This window comes from Rhinatrema bivittatum, chromosome 3 (genome assembly GCF_901001135.1).
Source record: "Rhinatrema bivittatum chromosome 3, aRhiBiv1.1, whole genome shotgun sequence".
NCBI lineage: Eukaryota > Metazoa > Chordata > Amphibia > Gymnophiona > Rhinatrematidae > Rhinatrema > Rhinatrema bivittatum.
In genome coordinates, this window is record NC_042617.1 from 176,666,634 (window position 1) to 176,680,807 (window position 14,174).

General features: G+C 45.2%; 2 protein-coding genes across 2 annotated transcripts in view; one reads left to right on the forward strand and one right to left on the reverse strand.

Moving 5' to 3' along the window:
* Positions 1 to 5,917, forward strand: part of ADSS (adenylosuccinate synthase) — a 211,258-nt gene extending 205,341 nt beyond the window's left edge. The window contains 1 exon segment of the mRNA XM_029593957.1: positions 5,071 to 5,917. Within this exon segment, the coding sequence (XP_029449817.1) occupies positions 5,071 to 5,123 (53 nt within the window). The 3' untranslated portion in view covers positions 5,124 to 5,917.
* A 3,668-nt stretch (positions 5,918 to 9,585) lies between these two features.
* C3H1orf100 (chromosome 3 C1orf100 homolog) overlaps positions 9,586 to 14,174 on the reverse strand; it is a 42,954-nt gene continuing 38,365 nt past the window's right edge. The window contains exon 5 of the mRNA XM_029596954.1: positions 9,586 to 9,924. Within this exon, the coding sequence (XP_029452814.1) occupies positions 9,770 to 9,924 (155 nt within the window). The 3' untranslated portion in view covers positions 9,586 to 9,769. The remainder of the gene's footprint in view (positions 9,925 to 14,174) is intronic.

A 14,174-nucleotide genomic window follows, 5' to 3' on the forward strand; every position in this document is an offset into this window, starting at 1 on the left:
GAAACTTTGAGGTTGGTGATTGCTGCAGTGCGCAAAGAAGAGTTTTTGGCTTCTCTAGATTTGACAGAGGCATATCTCCACATTTATAATTCATCCAGACCATCAAAGGTTTCTCAGGTTCATGATACTTGGAAACCATTTTCAGTTTTGTGCTCTGCCTTTCAGATTGGCAACAGTGCCGAGGACTTTTACAAAATTGATGGTAGTAGTAGTAGCAGCAGCTTTTCGGCAGGAGGGCATCCTGATCCACCCATATTTGGACGACTGGTTGATTTGTGCAAAGTCAGGACTTTTGTCATTGGTCGGTGACAGTACAAGTTTCAGCGCTTGTAGTCCCTAGGCTGGATTATGAATTTCCCCAAGAGCCAGCTGGTGCCGTCTCAAGTTCTGGAGTTCCTGGGAGCACAGTTTCTCTTAGCGAGGAATGGACTGTCAAAATCCAGGGACAGATTGGCAGATTGTTAAGCAATGCGGTTCCCAGGGTCTGATGATATCTGCAGGTTCTTGGGTCTATGGCTTCCACTTTGGAATTGGTCCCTTGGGCATTTGCTCAAATGCAACCTCTTCAGTCGACCCTACTCTCCAGGTGGAATCCAGTCTCAGAGCAATTTCATCTACCACTGCCTCTCACGCAGGCCTATCCTGTAAAGTGCGGCCGCGTTTACCCTGCTCCTAAGCCGCTTTTAACTCACGTTCCGGCCGCGTTAGCCCTTCCTGCGATCCCGAATCCCCTTTAACCTACTCCTACCGCGTCCTAAATTCCCCGGGTAACCCCTTCCGCCCGCGGCATGTATATTGCATGCAAACGAGCGAATTAGCTCGATATTGCATGCAAACGAGCCAATTAGCTATTCCCCTAGCATCCCGTAACCCACGCCCTGACTAACGCTACCTTTCCCTGCCGTTTTGTCGCGCGTTTAACCTGCAAACTTACCGCCTACCCTGACCCAGGCGGTAGAGGCATGGGTAAGGGTAGGTGGCAAGCTTTCCCCCAGCCCCCACTCACCTACCCGGCCGCGATCATGGGTGCCGGTCTCCGTGGCAGCCCCAGTCCTCTCCCCTCCTCCCGAAGCCAAAAAAAAAAAAAGCTTTTTTTTTTGGCTTCGGGAGGAGGGGAGAGGACTGGGGCTGCCACGGAGACCGCTTTCCCCCGTGCAAGTAAGTTGTTTCGCCGCTTGTCTCTTCTCCCCCCTCCCGGAGCAGGGCGCGAAAAGCTGCCTTGCTCCGGGAGGGGGGGGGGAGAGATGACAGCGGCGAATCCAAAAAATAAGCGAAAAAAACTTAAAAGCTAAAAGTAAGTTGCTTCGCCACTGTCATCTCTTCTCCCCCCCTCCCGGAGCAGGGCGCGAAAAGCAGCCTTGCTCCGGGAGGGGGGGGGGGAGAGATGACAGCGGCGAATCCAAAAAATAAGCGAAAAAAACTTAAAAGCTAAAAGTAAGTTGCTTCGCCACTGTCATCTCTTCTCCCCCCCTCCCAGAGCAGGGCGCGAAAAGCAGCCTTGCTCCGGGAGGGGGGGAGAGAGATGACAGCGGCGAAGCTTTCCCCCAGCCCGGACGCCGGCAAAAAACTTACTTTTTTGCAGCCAGCCATGAGCAGGAACACGATCTGGCCTGCCTTAGCTCCTCCCGACAAGATGGCCGCCTGCACGGGGAAAGCGTGCAATTGGCCGCTGAAGATGTGAAGTCACGACATCACGTCTTCAGCGGCCAATTGCACGCTTTCCCCGTGCAGGCGGCCATCTTGTCGGGAGGAGCTAAGGCAGGCCAGATCGTGTTCCTGCTCATGGCTGGCTGCAAAAAAGTAAGTTTTTTGCCGGCGTCCGGGCTGGGGGAAAGCTTCACCGTTGCTAGTGTCCCCCCTCCTCCCGGAGCAAGGCGGCTTTTCCGCCCTGCTCCGAGAGGAGGGGGGACACTGAAAAGTCGTTTCGCCGCTGTCTTCGCCGTTGCTTCGCCGCTGTCTTCGCCGCTGTCAGTGTCCCTCCTCCTCCCGGAGCAAGGCGGCTTTTCGCGCCCTGCTCCGAGAGGAGGGGGGACACTGACAAGTCGTTTCGCCGTTGTTTCTGTGCTGTCGCCGCCGTTGCTTCCTGGTATCTGTCATTTCAAATGACATTTGAAATGACAGATACCAGCGTGGCGTGAAGCCTTAGGCCCGCGCACCCAGGATCCTGTATAGGCGCTCTATCCAGTATCCTGGGTTGCGCGGGCTTAAGGCTTTTCGGACGCGGCTTACATTTACATATAATTAGGCTTCAGGATCGAGCGGTAGGTGAGCTGCACTGTGCGGGCGGTAACCGCGGGTGCCGTAGGCACTAACGCAGCTCTTCCTACCGCTCGGTACTGGATAGGCCTGACGGAAAGTGCCAGGTCAAGTCTGGATTGGTTGCTGTATCGGGACAGTTTGAGCCAAGGGATGGCCTTGAGGTTCCGAACTGGATAGTGGTGACAACCGATGCCAGCTTATCTTGTTGGGGGGCTGTGTGTCAAGCTCAAGTGGCGCAGGGGCACTGACCTCTGGAGGAGACATCATGGTCTATCAACCTTCTAGAGATGAGAGCAGTATGTCAAGTGTTATATGCCTTCTTGCCTCTTCTTCAGGGCAGGCCAGTGAGAGTTTTATCAGACAATGCGACGGCAGTGGTTTACATCAACTGGCAGGGCAGTATCGGGAGTCGTGCAGTGGCCCAGGAGGCCCAAGAGTTAGTCCACTGGGCAGAGCGCCATCTGGAGATGCTGGCAGCTTCCCACATAGCGGGGTTGGACAATGTCCAGGCGGATTTCCTCAGTCGCCAACAGTTGGATCCCAGGGAGTTGTCAGAGGAAGCCATGCTCCTGATTCATCGCAGCTGGGGAGTAACGTGCATGGACCTCATGGCATGCAACAATGCCAATGCTCCAAAGTTCTTCAGTCAAAGAGATCACGGGGCAGAAGGAGTCAATGCCTTGGTCCTCTTGTAGCCACAGGGAATTCTCCTGTATGTGTTCCCGCCGTGGCCACTGGTGGGCAAAGTCTTGCGAAGGATTGAGCTTCATCCGGTGCAGGTAGTTCTGGTGGCACTGGAATGACCTCGCTGGCCGAGGTTTGCGGATTTAGTCAACCTCACAGTGGGAGGCCCACTACATCTGGCTCATGTTCCCAACCTGTTGCGCCAAGGTCCTATATTTTTGGATCAGGCGGCTCGCTTCTCTCTTGCAGCTTGGTTTTCGAGCGGAAGCACCTGAAAGAAAAGGGGTATCCAGAGGACGTTGTTACCACTCTGTTACAAGCAAGGAAGAAGTCGACCTACCTAGCATACATGCAGGTGTGGAAGGTGTTTGAGGTTTGGTGCAAGGAGCATAGCATGGATCCTTTTCGAGCATTGGTGGCCCACATTTTATCCTTTTTGCTGCAAGGTTTGATAAAAGGTTTGGCTTTCAACTTGTTAAGAATCCAGGTTGCTGCCTTGGGGTGCCTTAGGGGCAAGAGGCATGGTGTGTCTGTGGCTATGCATCCGGATGTGGTACATTTTTATGAGGGGTCAAACATTTGTGTCCTCCATGGCACCTAAAAGCATTGTGTGGGGCGCCGTTTGAACTACTACGTAGGGCGACTTTGAAGGATCTTTAAAAGTCGTTTTTCTGGTGGCAATTTGTTTGGCTAGGCGGATTTTAGAACTGCAAGCACTGTCATGTAGAGAGCCTTTCCTAAGGTTTTTGGATTCTGGTGTGTCTTTGTGGGTGGTGCCTTCTTTCCTTCCAAAGATTGTTTCCTCTTTTCACTTGAATCAAGACAGTGGAGTTACCTGCCTTTCTGAATTTGGATAGGACGGTTGCCTTGGATAAGGAGTTGAGGCATCTGTATGTGAAGCGAGCACTTGAGTTTCCAATCATCTTTTCGTTCTTTGGAATGATGCAAAGAAAGGGCAGAAAGTTTTGAAAACTACCATAGCACGATGGCTGAAAGAGGCCATAGTTTTGGCATACATTTGCTTGGGTCGGTTGGTACCTCAGGGTCTGAGAGCTCACTTGACACATTTGGATCGCCACAAGAGATTTGTAGGGTGGCTTCTTGGAAGTCTTTGCACACTTTCTCCAGGCGTTCTCGTCTGGATGTCCAGGTGCCAGAGTCTTATCCGCTATGGGGAAAGTGTACTTCGAGCAGGACTCTTACAGTCCCACCCGGCTTAGGGAAGCTTTGGTACATCCCAGGTGTCTGGACTGATCTGGGTATGTACAGGGAAAGGAAAATTGGTTCTTACCTGCTAACTGTCTTTCCTGTAGTACCTCAGATCAGTCCAGAGGCCTGCCCGGGTTTGGAGAGTTCGCTCTCTGTGCTGTTTGTATATAATCTGAAGTATTTTCAGTTGGATTTTCTGGCTTAGGTGATGGCTGTACTTGCTGTTTTATTTGGTTGAAAGGCTCGTTCAGATTTAGTGTTTTCTCCTCCTCATTCGGCGGGAGATGTGGTATAGGTTACGTTGAATTTTGGTGGTATTTTCCATCTTGGCTTGGAGTACAGGTCAATACTGACAGACTGCAGATAGCACACCAGGTTAAGTTAGTGTCAGTAAAACTTTTTCAGTCTCCATCTGCTGGAAGGGAGGCAAAACCCAGGAGTCTGGACTGATCTGTGGTACTACAGGAACGAAACTTTGCAGGTAAGAACCAATTTTCCTTTCCTGTATCCGTCTGAGATTGCTTGTATGTTTGTTTCCAAGCAGGGGCAATTTTGAAGACTGTGCGGGAAAGGGAAAAGTCTGCAGGTACACACTTTTTTCCCCTGCAGACTTTACATGAAATCTTCAAAGGGAAAAAGTTTTCTCTTTGAAACTTGAATGGGTGGAAAGTAGCCCCTTGGACTTGTGCCTGTTGTTTGCGCAGGTGCTTTTTATAGCAGAACTTATACGCAATCCTTTTGAAACTTAAAAGTATATGCACACATTCTGATTCCACCCAGGCCTGCCCTCTCTTTGTATTATGCAGGTGAAGTACTGCCTTTGAAAATTGCCCTCCATAATCACTAGAACTAATTGCAATAACAATTGCATCAAAATAATGTCTTTCTGTTTTTGGTTTTTTTTTTTTCTTTCCCCAGTGAAGTGGATTGGAGTAGGCAAATCCAGGGAATCCATGATTCAGCTATTCTAAGGATTACAGGTGCACACTCCTTATAAAAGTGTCTCATTCTTAAAACGTATCATAGTAACTTGCCAAGGAAAGAAGATGGCAGCACAAGATACGGCACAGAAGGGGATGCTAGTGCTGGTGTTTCTGATTCTCGATGTTGGCCTTCAGAGATGGCAACTATATTTTTTGCTCTGAAAAAATGACTTGAACAGATGTCTCCATATACCTTGCAAAATATTCCACGCCTCTGGTTATGATGGCCCTTCCCCTTTCTCATAATGCCACCAGCTTCTCTAATGTCATCTTTTGTTACATCTGAGAGAAAAACACATAATCCTCTGGCATGCTTACTTAAAATTACTTTCTAAACTATGGTTCTTTTTTTTTTCTCTCTGTTTTTTTCTGCTCTTGGCAGTATTACTTCTCTTAATTTCTTAGGCTTTCAAAACCAATTAATGCAGTTTTGCACAGATAGTTTTACACCTTCATTATTCAAATTGTTTCCATCTGCTGCTCCTCTGCTAATGATTAAGGGAGGAGAGTGGGGGTGAGTGGAAAGGAAGAGGGGAAACTTGATGATTTTATAATGCTGTCTAAATTGGTGTGACATACCCTGTTCAGGAAAACAGTGCCCTGCTGAATTGGGAGTGTGCTTGGATCCTTTATTATAGGTGTACAGCATACAGAAAACTATTCTTTGTAAATTATTTAATAGAAGACACTGAACTGTTTTAAGAGACAATAAAAGGTGTGCTCTTGAGTCTCAATATTGTATAAAGGTCATTTGCAGTCATTAAAAGACTATTCTGATAGATTGGAGGTTGACTTGATTTTGTATTTTTTTAAATGTGTGTGTTTCCGTTAAACACAGTTATGGCGTCACTGTGCCCAGATTTGTTTTGCAGCTTTGGATGTTACCTTGTTTGAAAGTGTGAAGGATTATGAAAGGGAACCTTGATCTTATTGAATACATATCCAGGACAGAAACTTGGTGCAACATCAAGGCCTGAATGCATGTTCAGATCATTCATATCAGAGTCCTCACATCTAGTATACGTAAATATATTGTATAAGTAATCCCAAAGCCTCTTTCCTGGAAGTACTTCTATCACCATGGTCCAGTTTAAGTAAAGGGCACAACATGGTTTGACAGAAAACATGCGATACCTTTGCAACTGTATGACCTTGTACAAAGATAGTGTGATCATAGTAACTCTTATCATTTATATATGTATACAGTGTATATATTATATGAGGGGCTGGTACCCCTGTTAGCTTTGCTTGTCAACCCTGCCAGTGGACTCTGCGCTGTAGACTCTATGGTCATGCCTAGGTAGAAAATGCAAGGAATGGCTGGGTGGGGCAAGTGACTTTAATGAAAAGAAGGACAGAAAGAACTAGAGAATTTGCAACTTAACCCCCTTTGAGTGAACATGAATGTAAGGACCCCCCCCCCCCACACACCCCAAAAGAGAAAGTGATAATTGCCTCAAAAAGTGTGTTTTATGACTCCATGACCTGGATGTGCACATCACTGGTGTTTTGTAATTGCTCTGTTGTGGGTGCAGAGAGCAGTGGGGGTAGGTGCCTGTTTGCATCCGTTGGTCTCAGGCGGCTTCGACCCTTGTGCCTCACCTTTTTCTCTGCTCTCCCCGCTAGCCTTGGGAAGATGGCTACCACCGCGTCTGCAAGCCGCACTCTTCGGTGTCCCCGGAACGGCTATGGCGTGGCCCTCCCGCCATGTTTCTCCCAAGGGCTTCCTAGGATGCGCACTCACGTGCTACCCACATCTTTATTCCAGCTAGGGCGTGAACCTCGGGGGTGTCCCCCTCAAGTGACATCACGCCATCCGGATATATAGCCTGTACTTGTTTGCTAGCTCATTGAGTTAGCAAGGATTGGATTCGTCCGGTCTAAGCTACTCTGCCGCTGGAAGCTCTCTCTCTGCCCTTCGGGGTATTCTCTAACTTGGGTACCAGCTCCTCGGGGATCCTCTGCTTTATTTCAGGTGCCTTACTGGAATCAGGTACTCACTCCTCGAGGGCCTGCTCTCCCTGCCTCGGTGCCTGGAACCATCAACTTCAGCCTGGTGGAATTGCCAACCTTACAGCTTCCATCTAGTGAGTAATCTAATTCTCCGTCTGTCTCATCTACAGCATTGCCGTGCTGGGAAACCTACACCGGAATCTCCCTATACCAACTTGGTGAGATGGATTCCCTCTGCCGAGGGTCCCGAGACTGCTACCTCTGGATCACCTCACTACTGCCACCTCTGGTGGAACCCATCAGCTGTACAATAAAAGATCTAACTCTGTGTTTGTGTGTCCTGAGTCTAGCCCAGTACTGTGGCTCCCCACGGGGCTCCTCCTCATGGGCGTGGTCATCTGCCACAGTACCCAAGAATCCACCCAAACAGTGCTAAACCATAACATGGGGAGCATTTAGTGGGGAAGGCGTGGGTAAAGAGTGAGGGTCAAAAAAAGCTTACAGAGGGTGAGAGGAAGGGGGGTGGGGGGGGGGGGGGGTATAAGTACATAAGATTGCCATACTGGCTCAAACCAAAGGTCCATCAAGCCCAGTATCTTGTTTCCAACAGTGGCCAATCCAAGTCACAGGTACCTGGCAGGATCCCAAGGGACAGATAGATTCCAAGCTGCTTATCCCAGGGATAAGAAGTGGATTCCTGCAACTCCACCTTAATAATGCTATGGACTTTCCCTCCAGGAGCTTGTCCAAACCTTTTTTAAACGCAGCTACACTAATAGCTTCTACCCACATCCTCTGGCAATGAATTCCAGAGCTTAATTAGGCATTGAGTAAAAAAATGTTTTCTCTTATTACTTTTAAATGTATCACCTAGTAACTTCATTGTTTGTCCCCTGGTCTTTGTACTCTTTGAAAAAGTAAACAACAGATTAACGTTTACTTGTTACTATCATATCTCCCCTCAACCATCTCTTCTCCAAGCTAAAGATTTGTAACCTCTTTAGATTTTCCTCATCGGGGAATCGTTTCATCCCCTTTATCATTTTGGTTTCCCTTCTCTTATTGTTTCTAATTCTGCTATATCCTTTTTGAGATGTGGTGACCAAATTGCAGACATTATAAGGATACACCATGGAGCGATACGGAGGCATTATGATATTCTCTGTTTTATTCTCCATTGCTTTCCTAATAATTCCTTGCATTCTATTTGCTTTCTTGGCTACTGCTGCACACTGAGTAGAAGATTTCAACATATCAACGATGAAGTCTAGATCCTTTTCTTGAATGGTGACTCTTAATGAGGAACCTTGCATTGTGTAGCTATAATTTGGGTTGCTCTTCCCTAAGTGCATCAATTTATTCTTGTCCATATTAAATTTCATTTGCTATTTGCATGCCCAGTCTCCCAGTTTTGCAATGTCCTCTTGCAATTTCTCACAATCCTCTTGTAATTTAACAAGTTTGAATAATTTTATGTCATCGGCAAATTTGATCACCTCACTTGTTCCCATTTCCAGATTGTTTATGAATCGATTAAAATGCAGGGGTCCCAGAACAGATCCCTGGGGCATTCCACTAATCACCTTTCTTCATTGGGAAAATGTAGCATTTAGCCCTACTCTCTGTTTTCTATATTATAACCAGTTTGCAATCTACAATAGGACACTGCCTCCATCCCATGACTTTTTTTATTTTCCTGAGAAGTTTCTCATGAGTGGTTTCATCAAACGCTTTCTGGAAATCCAGAAAGCTCACCTTTATCCACATGTTTATTTACGCCTTCAAAAAAATGTAGCAGATTTGTGAGGCAAGGCTTACCTTGGCTAAATCTATGTTGGCTTTGTCTCATTAAACTATGCCTAACTATATATCAAGCAATTTTGTTCTTAATGATAGTTTCCACCAGTTTGCCTGGCAGAGATTTCAGCTCACTGGTCTATAGTTTCCTGGATCACCCCTTGATTCCTTTTTAAAACAGTGTTACATTGGGAACTCTCCAGTGTTCAGGTACCCGTAGACCAATAGTTCTCAACCAGTGTTGTCGCCACACTTCCTGGTCCCCTGCTGGCCCAGCTGCTCCCCCCTGCTCCAGCGAGATGAGAACTCTTCCTCTGCCCAGGCTTGAAATGCTAATAGCCCGGGCAGAATGTGCTAGGAGAGCTGGAGACAGCAGCACTGGCAGCATGGTCTCTTCTTCCTGCCCCTGTGGCCCTGAGGAGGAAGTGATGTGCAGTGGCTGTGCATGCGGGAAGAAGTGTAGTTTTCCTTTGCAATTTCACTACAAACTACAAAGCCCTACCCAAGTTACTCAAAATTGCCCCTGGTATTTCAGGAGATACCAATCTAATAGCAAAAGAGGTCCCATCTACTGCCAATATGTGCTTATTATTAGCAAGAGAAAATGATTAATAAAAACTACAGATATCAATTTATAAAATTGTAAAATAAAATATAAATTAATAACTAAATGAAAAAGATGGCTTTTTGACCTTTTATTTTCTACTAGGTAATGGAACATGCCAAAGTATAAATACATATGTTTTGATATTATTTAAAATGAGAGCATTTGTTAACTGCAGTAACATGATCTCATTGTGCTGAGCTGGGTGGAGCCACCATTTCTACAAGAAACAGAAGACAGTGGAATGGAGAAAGCAAGCTGACAAAATGACAGCTTTCTCTCACAATATAGTATTTTTGGAGGAGTGATGCTCATTTCTTTGCCCCAGATCCACTGTGTTTTCGTGAGTGCAGAATATTCTTTGCTTCTCCTGAGCAGATAGTTTTCTCAGAGGGCCGTTATGAGTCACTGGCGTGTACTTATGAATACCATTGTCTGGAATACAAAGCATATTAACTGGTGTTATATAGAAATACCTGATTTTCAACATTTCTGATTTTAAGTATAGTATCTTTATAACGCCACTTGTTATGTGAAGACTTAGAGAGGGTAATTATATAGCCATGGGTAATATACATGCATAGGTTACTGGGCTGCTGGCGCTAACATTTAAAAAGAAGACAGAGAAACTTTTAAACGAGATCGTAGGGCAGGGGTCTGGAACCTATGGCTCGCGAGCCAGATGTGGCTCTTTTGATGGCTGCATCTGGCTCGCAGACAAATCTTTAATAAAAAAGTAAAAATCTAACAAACCCCCCCACCCTCCTGACGTCCCCCAAGACCTCCAAAACTAATTTACTACAACCCCCCACCCTCCTGACCCCCCAAGACCTGCCAAAAGTCCCTGGTGGTCCAGCAGGGGTCCAGGAGCGGTCCCGGGAGCGATCTCCTGGACTTGGGCCATTTTGACTACTGGCAGCCGACAGCCCAAGTCCAGGAGATCGCTCCCGGACCCCCGCTGGACCACCAGGGACTTTTGGCAGGTCTTGGGGGGGGGGGGGTCAGGAGGGTGAGGGGTTGTAGTAAATTAATTTTGGAGGTCTTGGGGGGCGTCAGGAGAGTAGGGAGTTGTAGTAAATTAATTTGGTAGGTCTTGGGGGGGTCAGGAGGGTGGGGGGTTGTAGTTAGTATGGCTCTCACGGAATTACATTTTAAAATATGTGGCGTTAATGGCTCTCTCAGCCAAAAAGGTTCCCGACCCCTGCCGTAGGGGAAAGTTGTTAGTCACTCAGAACCATGTGGTTTAGAGGGAGGTATCTTCCAAAAGTACTTACAAAGCAGGGAAGAGAGAATATCCCAGTAAAGAGATTGTGGTTAAGGTTAAGGTAGCCCAGATGGATATAGAAAAAGAGCACACAGAGGTGAATAATTCTATACCTCCCTTTCTTCTGCTAATAGCTAGTTGTGAATACAAATAGAAATCAAAATAAAACATACTTTAAAATGTCTGTATGCAAATACCAGAATTCTGAATAGTGAGGATTATAGATATTAGGCGTGTCAGAGCTATGGTGGAAAGAGGATAACCAGTGGCACACGATGAATACCAAGGTATAAATTATATCATCTTGATAAGGCAGAACAAATTGATGGAGAGGTAGAACTTTATTGGAGGAGTAAAACCACTGGAAATGATCTTCTGGCTGAATTCAACTGCTGAGACCTTACTTTGAAGGGAGATAATTTTTATTAATACATTTTTGTTCTTTTAATTTTTGAAAAAGGAATTTTTTGCATTTCTTTTTTGTTTCTTAGGCATTTTTCTACTTAGTTTTAGAAAGGAAAAGTAGAGGGGAAGGGGTTGCCTTGCTTTAGTATCTTTTTGTTTCTGCCTTTGGATTTAGTAGCTAAAAGGGACAGCTTTTCCTTTGAAACGGGAGTTGAAAGGAACTCATTGCCTGGGTTAATTGGTTCAGGATCTGAGCTCTGCATATAGGTCACCAAAGCTAAGAACTAATCTGCCTTTATTGGAGGAGCTAAACTACAACAGGTACATTTTTCTTGCTGAATTCAACTGCAGAGACCTTACTTTGAAGATGGATAATTTTTATAAAGTTTTTGTTCTTTTAATTTTTGAAAAGGGATGTTTTTGCATTTCTTTTTTGTTTCTTGGGCATTTTTTCTACTTAGTAGAAGGAAGGCGCACCCCCCAATTTTCACTTCTAACTTTATAGACTAATCCACTAGTTAGCCGGGTAAACATTGGTTGGCAATCACAAGAAATTAAGTTAGATACAATTAGTTACTGTGGAATCAAGTAAAGTTTCAGGAGGAGATTAAATAGTAATACCATAGTAGATATGTCAGGTAATTCATTTTTATGATGAAAGAAAAATACTAGTTGGTACCAGAAAAAAAGAGTGAGAGCAAGTGAATTAGCTCATTCTATGTTTTCTGCAAATGGAACAAATTAAGTACATTTCTTGTGAGCTGAGTAGTAGCATCATATTATATCTTGTGGGAGCACTGAGAGGAGAAGGGATCACCTTGCTGGTGGCTGAAGAAAATCGGTAAGTACTACTTTAGGAAATTTTGGAACTCAAAAAGGTTTTGGGAGAAGTAAACTATTGGGGCATATTCTGTAGTGTGTTTGTGTGTCTGTATTAAATAGCTAGTCAGAAGGCAGGAAGAAGCCAGGAGTTTGGATGTTTTGATTTCCCTCCCTTCCATCCATCCCTAGCTCATCCTTTCATTTATAGGTAAGAGAAAAAAAATCAGCCTTTTAACTTAAGGCTTGGGGCAATCCTGTGTTTATCAATGTTTAATCATCTCTTGTAGGTCACTACCTGATAAATAGTGAATACACTAATAAATTTAAAGGCCTCAAATTGTATGCATCTCTACTCCCATAGCAACCTAAACTTAACTAGGAACTGAACATAATTAATATGAAGGCAGCAGTCCAGCAGCAAGAGGGGGGCCTTCCAGTCTTTTGCATCGAGTGTCAAATGTATGATGTTTTTACCCTCTGGTGAGAGGTTGTATGTGTGCACCCAGTGCAAAGAGCTCCTGTCACTCAGAGAACAAGTCCAATCTCTGGAGGCTAGAGTGGCAGACATGGAGGAGCTGAGGCAGACAGGTATATCGATGAGACATTCAGGGATATAGCCAAGTCCCAACTCCAGTCTGGCAGGCCTGGTGCTGCCTTGGAAGAGGAAGGTCTCCTGGTCAGAAAGCATCAACCTGATGTGGCAGGAAAAATCCTGAGCCAAGAACCTGCTCTCCAGGTGATACATTGTCCTCTCACACCAAGGATGTCTCTCCCAGGGCTACTGCCCAGGATGGAAGGGTTAGGTCAACTGTCATAGTTGGTGACTCAATTATTAGGAATATAGATAGCTGGGTGGCTGGTGGGCGTGAGGATCGCCTGGTAACATGCCTACCTCGTGCGAAGGTGGCAGACCTCACATATCACCTAGATAGGATTTTAGACAGTGCTGGGGAGGAGCCGGCTGTTGTGGTACGTGTGGTGCCAACGACATAGGAAACTGTGGGAGAGAGGTTCTGGAAGCCAAATTTAGGCTCCTATATCGAAAGCTGATAACCAGAACCTCTAGGGTAGCATTCTCTGAAATGCTCCCCGTTCCAAGCACAAGTCCCCAGAGGCAGGCAGAGCTCCAGAGTCTCAATGCGTGGATGAGACGATGGGGCAAAGAAGAGGGATTCAGTTTTGTAAGGAACTGGGGAACCTTTTGGGCAAGGGGGAGCCTTTTCCAAAGGGATGGGCTCCACCTTAACCAGGTTAGAACAGGCTGCTGTCGCTAACTTTAAAAATGAGATAGAGCAGCTTTTAAACTAGAACAAAGGTGAAAGCCAACAGTCGCTCAGCAGAACATGGTTCAGAGGGAGGTATCTTCAAAGGATACTAATGAAGCAACAGAGTTAGGGCATCCCAACAGAGAGATTCCAATAATAAAAGTAGTAGTCCATGTGCCAATAAATAAATAATTACCTGAGCTAAAAGATTCCAAATTATCTCTGACAAATGAAAAGCAGAATGTTAATACAAACAAAAAATACACTTTGAAATGTTTGTATGCTACTGTCAGAAGTCAGATGGAAGAGTTAGAGTGTATAGCAGTGAATGATGATATAGACTTAATTGGCAACTTAGAGACATGGTGGGATAGTGCTATACCAGGGTACAAATTATATCGCAATAATAGAGAGGAGCAACTTGGTGGCACTTTGTCTGGGATGGTATAGAGTCCAACAGGGTAAAGATCCTGCAAGAGTCTAAATGCACAATTAAATCTTTATGGGTAGAAATCCCTTGTATGGTGGGGAAGAGTATAGTGATAGGAGTATACTACCATCTACCTGGCCAAAATGATGAGTCGAACAGTGAAATGCTAAGAGAAATTAGGGAAGTTAACCAAATTGGTAGTGCAGTAATAATGGGAAATTTCAATTACCCCAGAATTGACTGAGTAAATGTAACATCAGGATATTTATTTATTTATTTAAAATCTTTTCTATATTGTCGTTAAGTTATATACCATCACAACGGTTTACATATAGGCACATAAATTCAGTAAGTGAATGTGTACAATGATACATTCTAACAAGTGCCATAGGGTTCGGTTACATCATGTCTAATTAAAAACTTGTTTGAAGGGTGAGTTAGATTTGACCATATATACATGTAAGTTATTTCTTTACAGGTATAATTCTCATGTTCTGCG